Genomic DNA, 17,449 nt, shown 5'->3' on the forward strand with positions numbered 1-17,449 from the left:
TAAGAAAACTTGTAGGTTGAGATAAGAACAGTTTAATAATGGAAATAAAATAAAATAAAATTGTGAGGGAAAGGAGAAGGGTTTTGTTCCCCCCTCTCTCTCTCTCTCGTTGTTTTCAATAAGGAAAATGACAAGAGAGAGAGAGGGGACCAAAACCCAAGGAAAAAAAACAAGTGATGCAACCACTCACCACCCACCAATGGACACCCAGCCAGTCCCCGAGCAGCGATTGCTGCCCCCCAGCCAACTCCCCCCAGTTTCTATACTGAGCATGACGTCATATGGTATAGAATAGCCCTTTGGCCAGTTGGGGTCAGGTGTCCTGGCTGTGCCCCCTCCCAGCTTCTTGTGCATCTGGCACAGCATGGGAAGCTGGAAAGTCCTTGACTAGTGTCAGCACTACCTAGCAACAACTAAAACATCAGTGTGCTGTCAACATTATTTTCATAATAAATCCAAAACACAGCTCTACATCAGCTACTAGGAAGAAAACTAACTCTATCCCAGCCAAAACTAGGACAGGCTCCTTCTATGTTGTGGGCTGGGATAGAGTTAATTTTTGGGGCCACATGCTTTGAGGTGCTCCAGCATGACCTCATGAAGCACAGCCACTGATGCTTCAAGGTGTACCTGCTGCAGCATCGACTTGTCCACAGCCACAGATGCTTCGAGGTGCACCTTCTCCAGCATGGACTTATCCTTGGGCCACAATCCCTTCAGAGGTATACCTGCTGTGGCACAGACATAACCACGGCCACAGACGCTTTGAGATGTACTTGCTCTGGCATGGGCTTATCCATGGCCACAGGTGCTTTGGGGTGTCCTGCTCCCACATGGATTCATCCACAGGTCACAGTCCCTTCAACTGGAGTTCACACTGGAGTGCCAGCCTGTCCAGTACAGCAGCACAGAAACAGCAGCGATGCCCTGGCCATCTGCCAGCCCAGGCACATGGCCATTGCTGTTATCAAAATGTTCCCAGGCACAGCAGAGTGAGGTGATCAGCAGTACAGCAGCACGGCAAGCAGTGAAAGCAAAAAGCAGCCACTAATGAGCCCTAGACTCTAATACACAGGAAGGCAAGCAAGCCCCATGGCAAGCACAGGAGCCTGCTGATTAATAGCTACAGCAATAACAGGTATAAATTTGATCTCGTACATTCCAAATAAACCTGCTGTTATCTCAAACCGTTTGAGCCCCATGTTGGGCACCAAAAAGGACTGTCTTGGTTTAACTCCAGCCAGCAACTAAGCACAGCTGCTCGCTCACTCCCCCCGCAGCGGGATGGGGGAGACAATCGGAAGAGTAAAATGAGAAAACTCATGGGTTGAGATAAGGACAGTTTAATAGGGAAAGCAAAAGCCACACACGCAAGCAGAGCAAAACAAGGAATTCATTCACTCCTTCCCATGGGCAGGCAGGTGTTCAGCCATCTCCAGGAAAGCAGGGCTCCATCACGCGTAACGGTTCCTTGGGAAAACAAACGCCATCACTCCGGATGTCCCCCCTTCCTTCTTCTTCCCCCAGCTTTTTATTGCTGAGCATGACGCCATATGGTGTGGAATAGCCCTTTGGTCAGTTGGGGTCAGCTGTCCCAGCCGTGTCCCCTCCCAACTTCTTGTGCACCCCCAGCCTGCTCACTGGTGGGGTGGCGTGAGAAGCAAAAGAGGCCTTGACTCTGTGTAAGCACTGCTCAGCAGTAACGAAAACATCCCTGTGTTATCAACACTGTTTCCAGCACAAATCCAAACAATAGCCCCATACTAGCTATTGAAGAAAATTAACTCTGTCCCAGCCAAAACCAGCACACAAAGGAAGCAAAGTATCTCAATTTCTCATTTCCTTTTCCACTTCTGCAAGAAAGTCAGAATGATAAATGCCAAGTAATATTGAAAAATGCTCGTAAGATCTCATTTTAACCTTGCTGAGAGCAAACCATGAAGGCACTGTCAGTGTTTCTCCCAGTGAACAAATCTTGCCACAGAACTCACCATCATCACTGGCACAAAGTAACACCAGGACTGGTGTGCTCAGCAGAAAAACTCATGACAGAGTAACTTGGAAATGTGACAGTGATATCTTGTCAGTGTTTGAAATCGGACAATATGCACTCCTATGTAAGTGCTTTTTATATTTCTACACATTTTGAAAATCATTGTACCCATGACATTTGGAGGGCAGAGGATGTTACAACCTCTGAGATCTTTCTGAGAGCTGTCACGTCCTGCTCAGTTTCTGCATGCTCTGGTCTCACCATCAGCCCTCACAGCCCAATGTTGACTTGCCTCTGTGAGTGTTAAGGCTTGTCATTTCACAGATCCCACGTTAAGTTCAGAGTTCAGCAGCAATCACCTATAAGCAGAGGCAGCTCTTAATTTGTCAAGTCCTCATTTGACTCCTTCAAAGGCTGATGTGGAAACCATACTTGAGGCTTATGGCTTCAGGAGCTCCCATACAGTGGTATTTCTGGGCAAGCCAAAGCACACTAAAAGTACGGTTAATATCAGTACTTTCCTGATTGTTTATAAACACCCTGCTCAGCTCATCAGGCATATTTTATTGCTTTATGGGATAATAATCCAGCAAAATATAGACAAGAGTAGAGATGACAATGAAACACAGCAAAACTGTTCTGGGTGAAATTTCTGACAGATCTAAAATCATCAGGACTCCAAGTCTAACTTTCAGAATGACACAGGGACTCTGACATCTGAATCCCACCAAAAGGCAGGGCTAAATTTTTAATGCCAAGGACTGCAGTGACTCTGCAAAGGCTGTTTAGTTTCTTTAAACAAGTTTCTGCTCTTGAAGTTACTCTGTAATGAATCTTGATGACTCAGTGAGATAGATGTAGCCAAAAAATGCTTATCATGTCTGACAAAAAGAAGAGGGGTCCATGAAGAGGAGGAGGGGATTCAAAGGTGAGATTGCATGACATCCATAATCCTCCAATTACCAAGCCACTTGTCAGTGGACCAGCACTTGATGTGAATTACAACAGCCTCCAGGGTCTTCCAGCGTATGTTGCCTGCCAACAGCTCCTAGGAGCCAGTCTAGAAAACACAAACCACTGCCCCTGTTCTTTCCTCAGGCCACATCCCTTCTCCCAGCAGAAAGGAGGAGAGATGGCACTGATCCAGCTCCACCAGTGACTCTCCTTACACTGGAGACACTAACAGGGACAGATCTGTGGGGTTTACACAGCTTTGCACTGTAGAACAGAAACTGAACCTTTGACTCCTGAAGATACCTATCTTCAGACAATACAGTTCTCATTCTGAAGATGAAAGGGCTGCTGAGGTGCCATTGATTGTTTTGGAAATTATTTTCACCAAAGAATGCTGGTACGTCTCCCAGTCTGAATTAACAGCCCGCCAGGGCTGCAGCCAGGAGTGTTCCTCTAATAACAGAACAATGATATTACTTCTTATTTCACTTATGCCACAAATCACACAGCTTGATAGGTTGGAAAAGAAAAGTTGCTGGTACCTATATTTCATTTTAGTGTGAATGAAGACATCCACTTCATCTAATTTGTAAGTACAATAGTAAGCATGAATGTTCTGAGAAAAGTCACATTGGTCACACAACACATAACAGCCAGCTCCAGGCCTTAAGCCTGAAGGTGAAAACATACGTGAGGTACAGTTTCTTTCATGATATCAGGAAGCCTATATTGCTGGTTAACAACTTGTATTGGATTTTGTCATACCTTTAGAATAACCTCACTAACTACTTAATAAAACACTTCACAGTAAGTAAAATAATAATAAAAAGTGCTCTCTGCTGTACCTTGTTAAAGTATTACTTCTTTCATGTGTTTAACCTTTTCACCGATGTGTTTTGGCACTGAGTCTGTTATGTATCATAATAGCATTTTTCAAAATAGCACATTCAAACACCTTCCCCACCCCTTTATTGTATAATACCTACCCTTCTTGCCCATCCCGGCACTCTGTTATGGTCACATTTGGCACAGAGGGCAGGGTGGTATTTTATTCCAGCCATCTGACACACCATGCTTATTTTGGCTTGACATAAAAACTTGTTTTCTTTTACCAAGTTTATGACAAAGATGTGCTCCTCTGACTTACAAAATTTTTGGCATGATCGGTTTATTGAGCTGAGGATAAATCACATGGTCAGTATCATTCTTAAGCAAGAAATGTTCCAAGAAGAGGGCACTTTTGGGGTGTTTTCTAAAAACAGCCAGTCTCTGCTTGCACGCCATGGCTGGATCCCTTTATATGGGAATGATTCACCTGTAGCAGTCAAGGGCTTCATGAGCTCCACTGTCCCACAAGGATGTGAACGGTGGAGTGCTCCATGGATTTAAGCTCTGAGTGGGAGTCAATGAATAGTCTTCTGCCAAAGATGGACAATGATACAAAAAAACCCCCAAACAAACAAACAACAAAGCCAAAGGAGGTGCTTGGTTTCTCTGATTAGCCAAGTTCAGCTGGAGGTCCTTACACTAACTAGACAAGTCTTCAATAGAGGGGAAACAAAATTTTCAAAGAATTAATTTTCCTGATCAACACCACTCTGGCTTAGCTTCCACTGAGATTCAATGAGTTACTCCCTTATCAAAACTCTCATTTCCTAAAAGCTATCTGAAGCTTCAGTTTCTGAAACAGTAGGTAAATATATTCACTGAGCAAGGGACATGTAGCCAAATGTCCCTGCGGACAAGGAAGCTCCTGACATGATACCATCTAATCCCAGTCTCACAGATCTGTTGAAAAGCAAAACCACAAGATGGATCCCTGTGGGATACTCTCCCCTGTGGGGATCTCTGCAGTGAAATACCCCTAACAGCCTCATTAGGGGTATTTCACCCCTAACCCCTCATTTCTTTCTTTTCTTCGCTCAATACAAAAAACCAAATATGCCATGTAAAATGAGAATGTATGCAGAAGGCCCAACTTCTTTCAAAGGTCCAGACAGCTAAATCTGAAAGGCTGTGAAAGGAGTGGGGCTGAAGAACATCCCACATTTGACCAGCAGAGATGAAGACAGCACAACAATTCAGAAAGCAACCTGGGAGGATTCTTCACTTGGGTTCTCCTGCACCCAACAAAGCACAGGATCAGGAGAAGGAAGACTATAGTTAACATTACTTTCAATATTCTTATGCCATCCCTCTCAAACTGTGGTTTCAAGGTGACACTACCTGAATGACAGAAATGAGGAAGCATTTTTGCAACTGCTGGGCTAAAAAATCACCATATTTGACCTTACGCTACAGTAGCAACTGGTGATTTTACTCTGGAGGCTTTTGGATCACGTGATCTGATGACACACTACAGTTTTGATGCCCATGGCTCTCCAGCTGGATTTTATTTCTCTCATGGTTTGGCTGAAAGGTATGGGCACATGTGTATGAGCATGCATATGTATGCATTTGTGTTACATCCACTTCACATTGCAGGTTTCAGTTTACAGGACTGCTGGTGGACGATCAGTCTGTCTGGAAGAAAAGTACGCCCACAAATATCACATGGAACTAGCTGGGTCTGGGCGCTGATCCAGGCAGCCTCATTTAAAGAATCAAGATCATAGAAACCTTTGGCTGGAAAATTAAAAAAAGAAAGTATCAGCTTTCATTCTGGAGACCCACATTCAACTCTTTATGGAAAATATTTTCAGGAAATACCTGTTGACTGAGCCTTTCAGTTTAACCAAACCATATTGCTTTTGCAAATGAAAAAGAAAGAAAAGAAAGAAGCAAAAGAGTAAAAAGTATATAAAAAAGACTCTGCTTTTTGTCCCAGGGGTTGAATTAAATTAACTTCAAACTGAATCATTTTGTATTGAATGAGAGTACAGAGAAAACATCATGCTGTGTGTTATGATGTGCATTCTCAGCTAATTATTAACATCTTTGTATACGTACTATTATCAGCAAATTTCACATTTTGGCTTTACTTCAAGTTCTGTTTAATGAGCATGTGTTATCTGACCATGGCAATGGGCGGGAGCATATCATCCTGGAGAATATGCTCTTTGTACTATTCCGGACAAGGGGCCCAATTTTCTTCCTGTTGAAGTCTATGCAAGTTTTGCCAATAAGTGGAGTAAAGCTTAGGTAAGACAAAACCTACAGTTCTTTTAAGCCACAGCTTCCAGTGAGGTCATTGCACTGATACATCTATTGTCATCTAAACACTAATCCAGTCTTACCCCCAGTTATTTTCCACTGTGGGAAGAGTGACTGTTCTGAAAGCTCAGGAGCATTCTTCAAACACTTACATCAGATGTATTTTCAAGATTTTATCTGAGTATAAAAAAAATCTTGTTTACTTTCATGTTGAAATGGACTTTCATCTTTAAATGGATTTTCACATAGTGTTATTTCAAACTGGTTTCCAAAAAGGCCAGGTAGGTTGCTTAATACCTGGATTTAGATCTTAAGAGTTTTCATTTGAAGTGCATGCAGAAAAAAATCTACATGGCTTGATTCGAAGATGTATTTGCTTCACCCTTCTCTAAAGGTATGACAATAGAGAAAAAGACTAAAAAACTGGTTTTGTCTTTGAACTATTAGCAGCAGACAATTTTTAAAAGACAAGGACTTGTACATTTAAAAATATTCCATGGTTTCTGTCATTGGCATATGATAGAGCTCTTCATTAAAGGCCCATACAGTTTTAATATGATTCATATCCAATGGTTCACATAACCACAATAAGCCTTAGATCTCTTAATATGCCTGTTCCTAATGTTCTTTTTGTTAGAAGAGCAACCAAGTAGTGTTTCTTTTCTTGGCTGAGACAAATATCCCCTTTGCTTGCAGGAAATGAATGTGTATTTTCTGTACTTTGGAAAGTTTATTGAATATAAAAAAAAAGAGAAAGAGAGATTACTTTCTCCTTGCAGGCATGTGTTAGGCATTCCACAAACAAAACACTGTGTAATCAGGGCAGCGGTTGTCTTCCCGTGACACTTGAGTTTTCAGAAAAAGATTTATGTAAGTTATAAAAAGTTTTATGTAAGCAGTTAATATTTCTGAGCTTTTTTTGAACATTGCCTGTTCCATTCAACAACAGGGGTAATCCCTCCTCCCTAAGCTGAGAAACTGTGAGACATGCAGTACGTGTATGTGGTCTCAAGGTCAGTTATAGCATTTACCAGATGATCGAGAGTAAGTCTTACGGAAAAAGAACTACACTGAGATTATTTTCTTGAGGCCAGGAGCATGAGGCAACTGCAGGGGGAACAACACTTTTAGCTCAAGCTACACAACTGATCAGACTTGCATCAGCAGGCATTCAGGGACAGATGCTGGAAGCAGGTCAGTGTCCCCTGGGGAACCGTGGGCACACAACACCTCATAGGAGATGCGCGGCGCCTGATATGACTCATTGCATAAATGAGACAATTTTCTGATTCATATCTGGGAGCCTTCTGCTGGATTGTTCTCTCACAGAGTGGTTGTCTTTCTGCTTCCACTTCTTCAAAATAAGAATAGTGTATTTCAAAGTAACCTGATTTGTCCTTTTGCATCCTCCTCTTTCAGATGGAATTCTCATTTTCTCCAGCTTTTTTACCACACAGCATGTAATAATTAAAAAGAGCTTAACAACAAAAAGAGCAAATACAATGAAAATGTCTTTTGAACCTATCTTTTACTGCAAATTCAACTCTGCTGCTTGGCATGTGTTAACCAAGTCCTGATTTGATATTATTTGAGCTGTGATTATTATTATTTTGAACAGCTGGTTAGTGTTCTCAGTGATCCTGCTCTCTTCTGTGTGTGTCTTCTGGGGACATATTTCTTTGTACTGCTGTAAACTGATCTAGTGTATGACTCTTTCACAGTGAGTTGTAGGAGAATTTGCCTACTTGTCCAGACTTTAGGGGAAGCTGTGGGAAATTATGGGCCATATAAAAAAAAAAGTGGGTGAATTAACTGCCTGTGAGCAAGTGGTCCAAACTTGGCCCAAAGTAGCTCAGACCAGCTGGCAGGGCCAGGGAAAGCATCCAGCTGAAATGGTGAAATAACTGTATGTGGGAATGGGGAAGTTCTGGGAGCAGCTTCCAGGCAAAGCACAGATAAGATTTCTTTTTGATCCTACAGTGAGCACACACACCTGGGATACATATGGGAGCCCAGCTCTGTCGGGTGCTGGGGATTGTCAATTTTCATTGATTTGAAGAAGTGGGATCTAGGCATCTTACAAAACAGAACCCACAGCACAAACACACATAATTGGCAGAAATAAAATGTTTACTTTATACTACATATATTTTTTCCCACTATGTTTATATTATAATGTCCCACAAAGAAAGCTTCTAAGGTTTGAAAATAAAAAGGGACCAATAACATCCTCTGGATGTTCATTGTAGAAGATACTGCATTTTTATCTATAAATATATTTTAATAAAAAACTGAAACTACAGTATATGTTATAGGTAGGTTTTAAAAATACCTCATTTCCTACCAGTCATCATGCATCTAGTATTGTATTTCTCATTTTACCACAGAACTCCTATTTTCGAGGCCACTCACTGTTTAGCACTGCTAAGTGCTACTGTCAGGCTTTTTTTATAACCGATGCTATAGGTGTAAAACCTAGCTGAAGTATCTATCCCTATGTTGCCTGAAGGGTATTTTATTTTAATGATTGTATGTGTGAAGTCTGCACATTATTCTTGGATGCTTTTGCCCATTTTAAAATATGTCTTTCTACAGCATTAAAAGTAGTCAAAAGGTATTGATGTAGCTGTGAAGCAGGTTGCCAATCTTTTTGTGTTTTGATTCAGAACATACTGACACATGAAGAGGACTGCCCCAGGAGGCATGTCCCACAAGGCAACAACTACTCTTACTTCTCATGGATACAGCACAAAAGGAGAATGGGGTACTTAACAGAAAGCTTAAAACAAGCCATGATGGCTACCTTGTCTTTGAAGTAAAATGGAGAAAGAAGTACTTGCAAACCATTAAGCTACTGCTTAAAATTATTTTTTTTCTTCCTCCCACTTTCTTCCTCCCATTTCCTCACTTGGTCTGTAGCTTACCTTGTATGGGACTGACTTCAGGCTTTTTGGGCTGTGGCCTTCTCAAATGCTTGGGTAGCATGTCGTTCTCCCGGTGCCATTTTTTCAAGCATTGTGGCTCATGGATACTAATAGATTTTGTTCCATACTCACGGCCACATATGTAACAAATCACTGCTGGTGGCCATCCTATCACTTGGGCCTGCAAATAACAATTGTGAAGAAGAATAAATATTTCAACATTAATTTTGAATCGGATTGCTTTAGATTAAAACAATCATGTAGATTAAGAAAACGATTCACATCTCTGAAATCAGTGTAACTCTTTCTATCAGTTTTGTTTTGTCTGGATTCAGTCTTGAAACTTGTAAGAGATATTGCCTCATTAACTGGCCACCTGGAACAGGAAGGCTCCTTCTGCAGATACTGGGCTGAAAATTCATGTATGTCACCTAATTAATACTTAGCTATGTAGGTTTTAGCTCTTTTATTTTCACACCATCAAGTTCATGGACATGCTGAGTCTTCACGTGCAGAAACAACTCCTCTGCTTGATGAGGTTGCTGCAGCACAGTATCCATCTTAAATGTTGAAGCCCTTTTTTTATCTATCAAACAGAAGTAACGTGGTAAATAGCACTTCCTCAGCTGAACTGCTGATGTCTAATGCAGTAGCAGAAAGACCCCATCTCCAGGCAGAACACAGTTAAAGCACTGTGTCCAGCCTTAGCAACTCTCTTAAGCTGGACAGTCAGGGCAGCTTTCTCAAGCTTGTGATTGTGGTCCCTAACCCTGCGTTACTTCTGCCACAGATCGGTTAGCTGGTGGAATTGGCCTTGAAGGACTAAAACTGATCCAGGATATTTCAGGATAGGGGGCAAAACAGGAACTGTTGCTTATTTATCCCAAAGGCCTCAGCGTGAACTTTGCCAGTGACTGCAGCGAGGGCAGAACTGGACTCTAAGCAAGTCATTGTTTCTGCACTGCAGATCTGCTTTTGTTCGCAGAGAAAAACAGCTCAACGGAAGAAAAAAATCCCTCAACCCCAAACCCCACAAATACATATTCTAAGCTTGAAAAATATATAATTACTGCGGTATTGCAGATTATGGACTCAACTGTGTCCTTAGGCACGTCCCGGGCTAGGCGTGGTGTCAGTACCAGCCCTGCTCCAGGAGTAGCATAAAAATGTACTGCAGAGACAGCACTTTGAGGTGCATTGATGGGTCTCACAACTGCCAGCATTTCCTGCACTCCTGACTGCAGAATACCCGTAAGAGATGAGCTATTCCCTGACATCCTAAAGGTAGAGGAACAGCCATGCCAGACCAAACACGGGAAGCCTTTCTCACTCAAACAAGGGAGGTGGGGATTTAATTTTTTCCTCTGCTGCTGTGTAAGACAAAGCATAACCTGTTCCAGTATTTATGAATCTCTCTGTCAGCCCATCAGTGTATTAAAGAAATTCTGGGCAGCTCTTCTCACATTTACGCTACAGTCTGAAAATGTCATTAGTGAACAATCTGCATAAGCTTTCTTTCCTGCGTCACACATGTAAAGTCAATTACATGAAGAAATACTACTCTACAAAGTGTATTTTTGCTGGGAAAAGTTGGACTTCATCTGGAAAGTTCTCACAGTGAACTGAAGTATAACCTACCCAAAGACAGTCTTTCTAAGGACATTTTCATCCCCTTAACTTTCAAATGGAAATTCCTTAGCCATCTTTGATAACAAGGTATTTTTTATATATATATATGTATATATATATGTATATACATATATATATAAAACCTTCTTTTCCTATTCATAGCTGAATATAGCAACAACTGTTTTAAGAATGCTCTCTAATTTTTCCTTACCCATTTTCACTTACGTCCTTACTTCAGCTCTTGAGCTAGACCTTGTCTGATTTGGAGATAAGACTCTGGGTCCAGATACAGAGTCTTTTGAAGGCAGTGTCTGTTTTTTTGTAGGCTCTGGAGAGCTTTAGATAAGGATACTGTAGTCTAAACTCTTGAGGTCAGGGGACTGATGCTTGTTATGGGTATGCTTATAGCATTTTAGAAATGGTTTTCTAAAAAAATGCTAGGTGTAAAAACAGTGGGAGCATATTTTCCTCTCTAGTTTTCATTAGCTAGGTTCCTGTCATTCAGTAAAATAGATTATTTACTGGCTTAAAACTAGGAAAGAGCAATTTTATTTACATTTGGTTTGTAGGGACTCCGTATACTACCAGAATGGGAAAAAGGAATCCTAGTACAAATGAAAATCACGCCTACTCAGCCTGCACTGTCACAATCATTTCCACTGTATGGGGCAGTATAATAAAAACAAATCTATAGCTTCAAGGAGAATTAAAGTCCTGATATGAGACAGGTGAAAAATAAATTAAATACTCCCAATAAATTTAACGGACATACAGAAATATCATAGTTAAAATCAAATAGCGTTTTATCTTAGAAATATTTCCCTAGTGAATGGAGATAGCCTTTTATCTCTGACTGCTACGTTCAAATCCATTACACTTGTTCTAAAGTCATTGTGATGTCCCACTATTGAACAGCTGCCAGAGACCTGCAAGACAAAAGTTAGTGATCTCCATCCAGTGCAATCTGGATACATTTCCACAGTTCTGAGATGGTCTTTTTGGTAGTCTCACCTGAAAACCTAAAGACTGAATGAGCAGTACTGTGGTCCCTCCAGATCCTGACAGAGCATTTATAGGTGGGTTTTGTGTTGTGACTTAGCAAAACCAAGCCTGCAGGTAAATAGAGGATTCTGTTTTCCAAAGTCATCAGTTGGGATTGATTCATAACTAAATCCTATTTGGTGAAAAAAACATTTAAGAAATCTCTTCAAGTAGAAATGTCTCTGTTTTGCAACTTCCACAATTAAAAACTGTACAGAAACAATAGCAGAGACCAGAATTAATTAAAAGGAATCAGATCACTCTAAGGATGAAATTATTTTTCCCAGCAATGTAGTGAGTTTCAACTATCACCACACATCAAATTATATACACAAATCCTTCTCTGCAAATACACACATGTTAAAAAGCTGAAAAACAAAACGTGAAGGAGAATATCCTTACAATTGGTAGTAACAGCTCTTTTGTTGCTTAACTGTGGAATCCGAGGTATGATAAGCTTTATTTGGAATTTCTACAGCTGATGATATTTATCCTTCGTTTCTTTTTCTCTTCAGTGTGCCTATCCCAAATGTCACATCTGGAGGCCTGCAGTTTGAAACTAAACTATTTTTGGAATCACCACAATTTTCCAACCCAAACTACTTGCAGGCCAGTGGCTAGGCTGTCTGCTCACTGCTTTGTTTTTCACTTTTAAAAAGAGTTGTAGGGAAGGTCTGTTCCTGAGGATATGTGTTGTTATAAAAATATCTACAAATACCTAACAGTGCAGTTAGGCTTTCCTCTGGTGTCTCAGTATTTTCTTTTTTCTCCAAGACTGCTAAATATGTCTGTGTGACCATGAATGAAGTTATTTAGCTCAGAGGGCTAGGCAACTATGTATTTTCAATAGACCTGACATTACTTGAGGTTAGCCCCAGGCTGCTGTTATGGTGTTACATGAGGTCAAATCCTCCCATACTGCACAAAACTTTTAATTTCTTCTTAAGTACACTCAATAAGATTGACTCCCAAACTCCCCTCCGTAAATATTTATCATCCAGGACTGCACACACCCCCACATTTCTTATTTGTTTAATTATCCATGTATTTTAATGGGAGGAGGGGAGACCTCCTGCTCTAGGCCAGAGCTCTCATCATAGGCTTGAATCGCCCAAAGAACAGAGGTTCGGGAAAAGATTGGTACAAACACTTAGCAACAGCATTGTATGAAAGCAGCCCTTTCCACACATTTTGCATATGGGAAAGGGACAAGCTGTGGCATGGCTCTCATGACCATCCAAAGGTGCATTTCACAGCCTTCTGGAGTGCTTTCAGCCACTGTCCTGACACAACAGCAGACTAATGTTAGGACGGGTCATATGCCTGTGTATGAAAGTTCCTTGAGAGCAAGGTAATTCTGCCAGATGATACAGGTAATTAAAGATTTTACTCCACTGGAAGCACTAGAATATTCCATTTTACTCCTGATGTGCTATCTTTTAAAAGAAATATATCAGTATACTGAACATGGCATTTGTGTAAAAGCAGAAAGGCAGGAAGCACAATCATTCCCAATGATAATACTCAGTAAGTTTCATTCAAACCATCCATTTACTGTCCTTTCTCATATAACTTTCTATATTCGCAAATATATTTGTCAGTATTCTCTTAAGATGTTAAAAACTGCTGCAACTGAGGCAAAGTTTATCATTGACTTCCCACCTTCATTAGAATTACACAGCATCTGAAGTTTAATTTTTTTACCAAGTGACTAGATGAATTTATGCTAGAGCAAGACACAACATCAACATTTTGTTGTTACACCAGTTTTCAAGACTTATGCTGTGTTAAAATGTATTACAATACAGTAAAGGAAGATCACTGAAATCTTATTTTTAGGTAGGTAACTTGATAAGAAGAAAACAGCAGATGGCAGCACCAGATGCTAGTGACATGTCTGATAGGATTTTAGGATCAGCGTTATCTGTTGTCAAAAAAACTGTAACACATATACCCACAGCAAGTCATTAATACTCACTTGCATGTAGCAGACATTTTGGTCTATGAAAGAATAAAAAATACACTCTGCTCTAGTGCAAGTCTGAATTTCAGTAGTTCCAGACATCACTTCCATCATCTGAGGTATCACAGCAGGATCCAAAAGAGAATTTCTGAGCTGATGTGATCCTTGAGAGTCTTTTAAACATAGGCTGTTGTTTGTTTTACACAGCCAGACATGATTAACTTGGATGTGTTCATGCATTCTGAGAGCGAGTACACTTAGTGGAAGAGATGGCTTATGGAGGCTGTTGAGTCTCCAGCTCTAAAGGCATTTAACGCTGAACTGATAAGCGTTTGTCAGTAATGATACTAGTCTAGTTGATACTGCACTTGCTAAGGGAGAGAGAGCTCCAGGACAGAGGCATGCAGTAAAGTTAAAATGCCCTTCACGTGGTGTACCACCAAATCAGTCAGATCTTTATTTTCAAAATGAGGAAAATCCAGCTTTTTAATTTAGGACATCTTTCATTGCATAAATTAATTTGAGAGTAGCATTACAGTTGTTAAATACACTTATATAAGGGTTGGGGTTTTTTTCAGTTATTTCTTCCCTCTGATGTTTTGCTGAATCAGGACTTTAAACAGGTACTTAAATAATTCACTGTCACAGTGAGTAGATCTGTTAAGTGAGACATGGACTGCCCCAAATGCTTTCTTGCCAGGACCAAAGCAGACTGCCATTTCACTTCACTACTGGTATTTTTTAACAGAATTAATAAGCAGTTGAGTAGCTGGTAAGGTGAGCAAAATTAAAACCATATGCTGGAAAAAGATGAAGGCTGTACAGGAGACCCAGACATTGCCCCTGTTCATAGCGAATCTGCAGTTCCTCCGTGAGCTTAGTGCTTTTCAACATCCTTCAGCGTGTGGACCTTTCAAAACTTTCAACTGGAGGTGGAGACCCTCACACCGAGAATTGAAACCTATGGAAAAGAGGCTTCCTTTGACCACTTCTTAGAAGCAGTCTGCCAGTCCTGAACAGCCCCTGGGATCACAGGATATTTCTTTTACTCTTTCCATTCCTATCTCTGCCTTTAATGCATACCTCTGTACAAAAGAACAGCTCTAAAAATAATAAAACAAAGGACCTCAGAGCAGTAAAATCCATCATCCTCCCCAAAAGTCATCGTTAATAATAAAGTCCTTGAGAGTCAATTACAAACTGCAAGTTGTACAGCCTCATTAGTTCTGCTGCAACTGATGAACTGTAACTGCTTGGAAGTAAATGAGGAAACCTGTTGTTCACACAGAAGGAAGAACAGATTTGAACATATTTCATTCTGGCTCTGCAGAGCTCACAGAAGTAAAAAGTGGTAATAATGTTGTTGTTCAACAAGTCAGCAGATGTGACTGAATCCACACAGGGAGCAGATATGTTGTGCAAGAGGGCAACATTTTTACAGAGTCACTCTCAATGCCAAACCACACTCTAAACTTGGTTTTTTTATGACATTATAACTATGGACATTCCCACTCCCCCCTTTTTTTTAAACATACAGAATTATGTGTGAGGGACAAAACTGACTGCTTCACACCCATGTCTTTCATTGAACAATCACCTTTAGAGCAAAGCCAGTTCTTTGGTAAATGGTACAATGTAGTGTAACACAACAAGAACATCTTTCCTATAGCTATAGATGCACTTGTGCAGCACTTTGAACTCTTTGTGGGTTATTTGAAATTTGCTGATAAAAGACCTGAGAAGTGGACCTAATTTGCCAACATCTATCAATTAGTGGCCTCAAATAGCATAATATAAAAATGTCTCACATTGTCTTATTCTCACATTTGTTAGGGTAATTCTATTATCTCCATTTTGTTCAGCAGCTGGAAAACTGAAATACAGCATACTTTGACTTTTAAAATGTTTTTAGAAATGCTCTGCATAGCATTGCATTCCTTTGGTGACTGAGAAAGCTAAATCCCTTTTTCAAATGTAATACAGGTAATCAGGAGTCTAACTCCCATTGAAAAAAAAACAAACCACCTTTTATTTTAGGCCTAAATTTAGACATCTATCTTTTTACAAAACTCCTGACCAAAAGACAGCTTGTGCAGAAACAAATGCAGAAAAAATATGCCATTTTCCAAAACTTTGTGTAGCTTTTGGATAATGTGCATCAGCTTCTTTATTCTTGGATCTTGAATCAAATTCAGTGGAAAGAAATGTGCAGTCTTATTTATTTTATTGTTGTTATACTCTGAGTTGCTGCTTTGAACATGCAGTCCTCAGTAAACTTGTGTTCCATGCCAAGGTTAAGAATAACGGTAAAAAATGAAAATCACTGGACTACTTACAGGACAATGAAACATTGTATTTCATGTTAACCAAAGAAAAATACCTAATACCTGCTAAAACATACAACATTCAAAGCTTGCCTAAGCTGCTCAACAGAATCTCCTAGGGAACTATAGTACACAACGGTCCCCTTTGGGGACCTAACTCTCACAGGACCACAGAATATGAGAACCCAACTGCTCCCTGTCAACAGGAAAATCAAAAGAAATAAGAATAAGTAGTTTCCCTTATGCACTTTCCTTTACCTACTATTCAGCAGTGAGACATTTGCATGGAGCCAGAAGATCCTTCTGAAGGAAAGTGATTTTAAAGTTGATGGGAACCCAGTCTCCCCTGGAGTGCCTAGCATCAAAATGCATCCTACCCTTTCATGCAGCACATGCTTAGCGAGTTACCTTGTCTATTATGGCTGGTGCAGCCCCGCTCTTTCCTTGACGGGTCTTAGATGGATCATCACTTGCTGAGTCAGACCCAGAGCTCGGGCCTTTACCAGATTTACGGGGGCTAGAGCTTGATAGCCCCACACTGCTGCTACGTCCTCTGCAGTGCTTTTGGTGCACAATGAGACGGTCAGGAAGGAAGGTTTGGCCACAGTTTCCACAGGGCAGGAGCTGGGCTTGAGCACTATAATAAGCTGCCTCATTTTCAGCTGTAAGCGTACAGGAACCACCCCTAAGGACCTCAGGTTTCCTGGGCTCTGCTCTTCTGAGATGCCTTGGTAGCTGATTGTTTTCAATACGCCACTTCTCTAGGCACTGGGGTTCATGTATAGAAATAGACTGTGACCCAAATTCTCTGCCACAGATATAGCATACTCTGAAGCAAGGTCTTCTTGGTGGGATGACAGGCCTATTCAGTGGCATCCCAGACATGTTTGAAGAATCTGATCGTTTTGATATTATTGCAGTGCCTGGTCGCCTTTTCTGGTGCCCAGCTTCCAGATGTTCTATTTTGGGCAAAATTCTGGGATGATCTGACACGTTAGACAGTGAAACCTGCTCTGAAGGGAAGATGCTAGAGACACTAGCAGGGTCCTGTCCGGTGCTTGGCAGAGCGTTACAGGTTTTGTTCACATTCTTTTTCTTGACACTTGTTTCCATGAAGGGTACAACATTTCAAGAAACTTCTCTCTCTCCTACACATAAAGGGCTTGGGAAAGTCTGTTATTCAGCATGACGCTCCAACTTCTTAATTCAGTTTCATGGGCTGGAATATACTAGGGACTTCAAAGCTGGAAAACTGCACCTAATGGCCATTTCAGTAGGGAAAGAGGGTTTCTGTGTGTTTTTGGTGTGCCTTTTGGTTTTACATGATCCTGAAACAAATTAAATCAGTACATATTAATAAACACCATCTATCTTGTTAAGGTTACCAACCAGTGGTTTATCACAAAGATCAGTTTACCTTACTACTCTGTTATATTTTTAAATACCAGACAAATAACATCAAATATAG

At 40.7% G+C, this 17,449-nt stretch overlaps 1 protein-coding gene across 1 annotated transcript; it reads right to left on the reverse strand.

The window, feature by feature from the left end:
- Window positions 1–5,420: 5,420 nt before the first annotated feature.
- ZNF475 (zinc finger protein 475) lies at window positions 5,421–17,094 on the reverse strand. Its single transcript, XM_072860943.1, has 3 exons — window positions 16,390–17,094; window positions 9,025–9,205; window positions 5,421–5,572 (listed from the first exon to the last, which is right to left on the reverse strand). The coding sequence occupies exons 1-3, from the start codon at window positions 17,092–17,094 to the stop codon at window positions 5,421–5,423; spliced, it is 1,038 nt and encodes a 345-aa protein (XP_072717044.1).
- Between the last annotated feature and the right edge of the window lie 355 nt (window positions 17,095–17,449).

Source organism: Ciconia boyciana, chromosome 4, assembly GCF_034638445.1.
Source record: "Ciconia boyciana chromosome 4, ASM3463844v1, whole genome shotgun sequence".
NCBI lineage: Eukaryota > Metazoa > Chordata > Aves > Ciconiiformes > Ciconiidae > Ciconia > Ciconia boyciana.

What these genes read in the sequence shown, in the direction of transcription:
- ZNF475 (XM_072860943.1), bottom strand. Translation starts at nt 17,094, where the DNA reads ATGGAAACAAGTGTCAAGAAAAAGAATGTGAACAAAACCTGTAACGCT. An exon ending in CACCAGCCATAATAGACAAG is followed by an intron (nt 9,206 to 16,389) that starts GTAACTCGCTAA and finishes TGTTATTTGCAG; the next exon opens with GCCCAAGTGATAGGATGGCC. An exon ending in TGAAGTCAGTCCCATACAAG is followed by an intron (nt 5,573 to 9,024) that starts GTAAGCTACAGA and finishes TTAATTTTCCAG; the next exon opens with CCAAAGGTTTCTATGATCTT.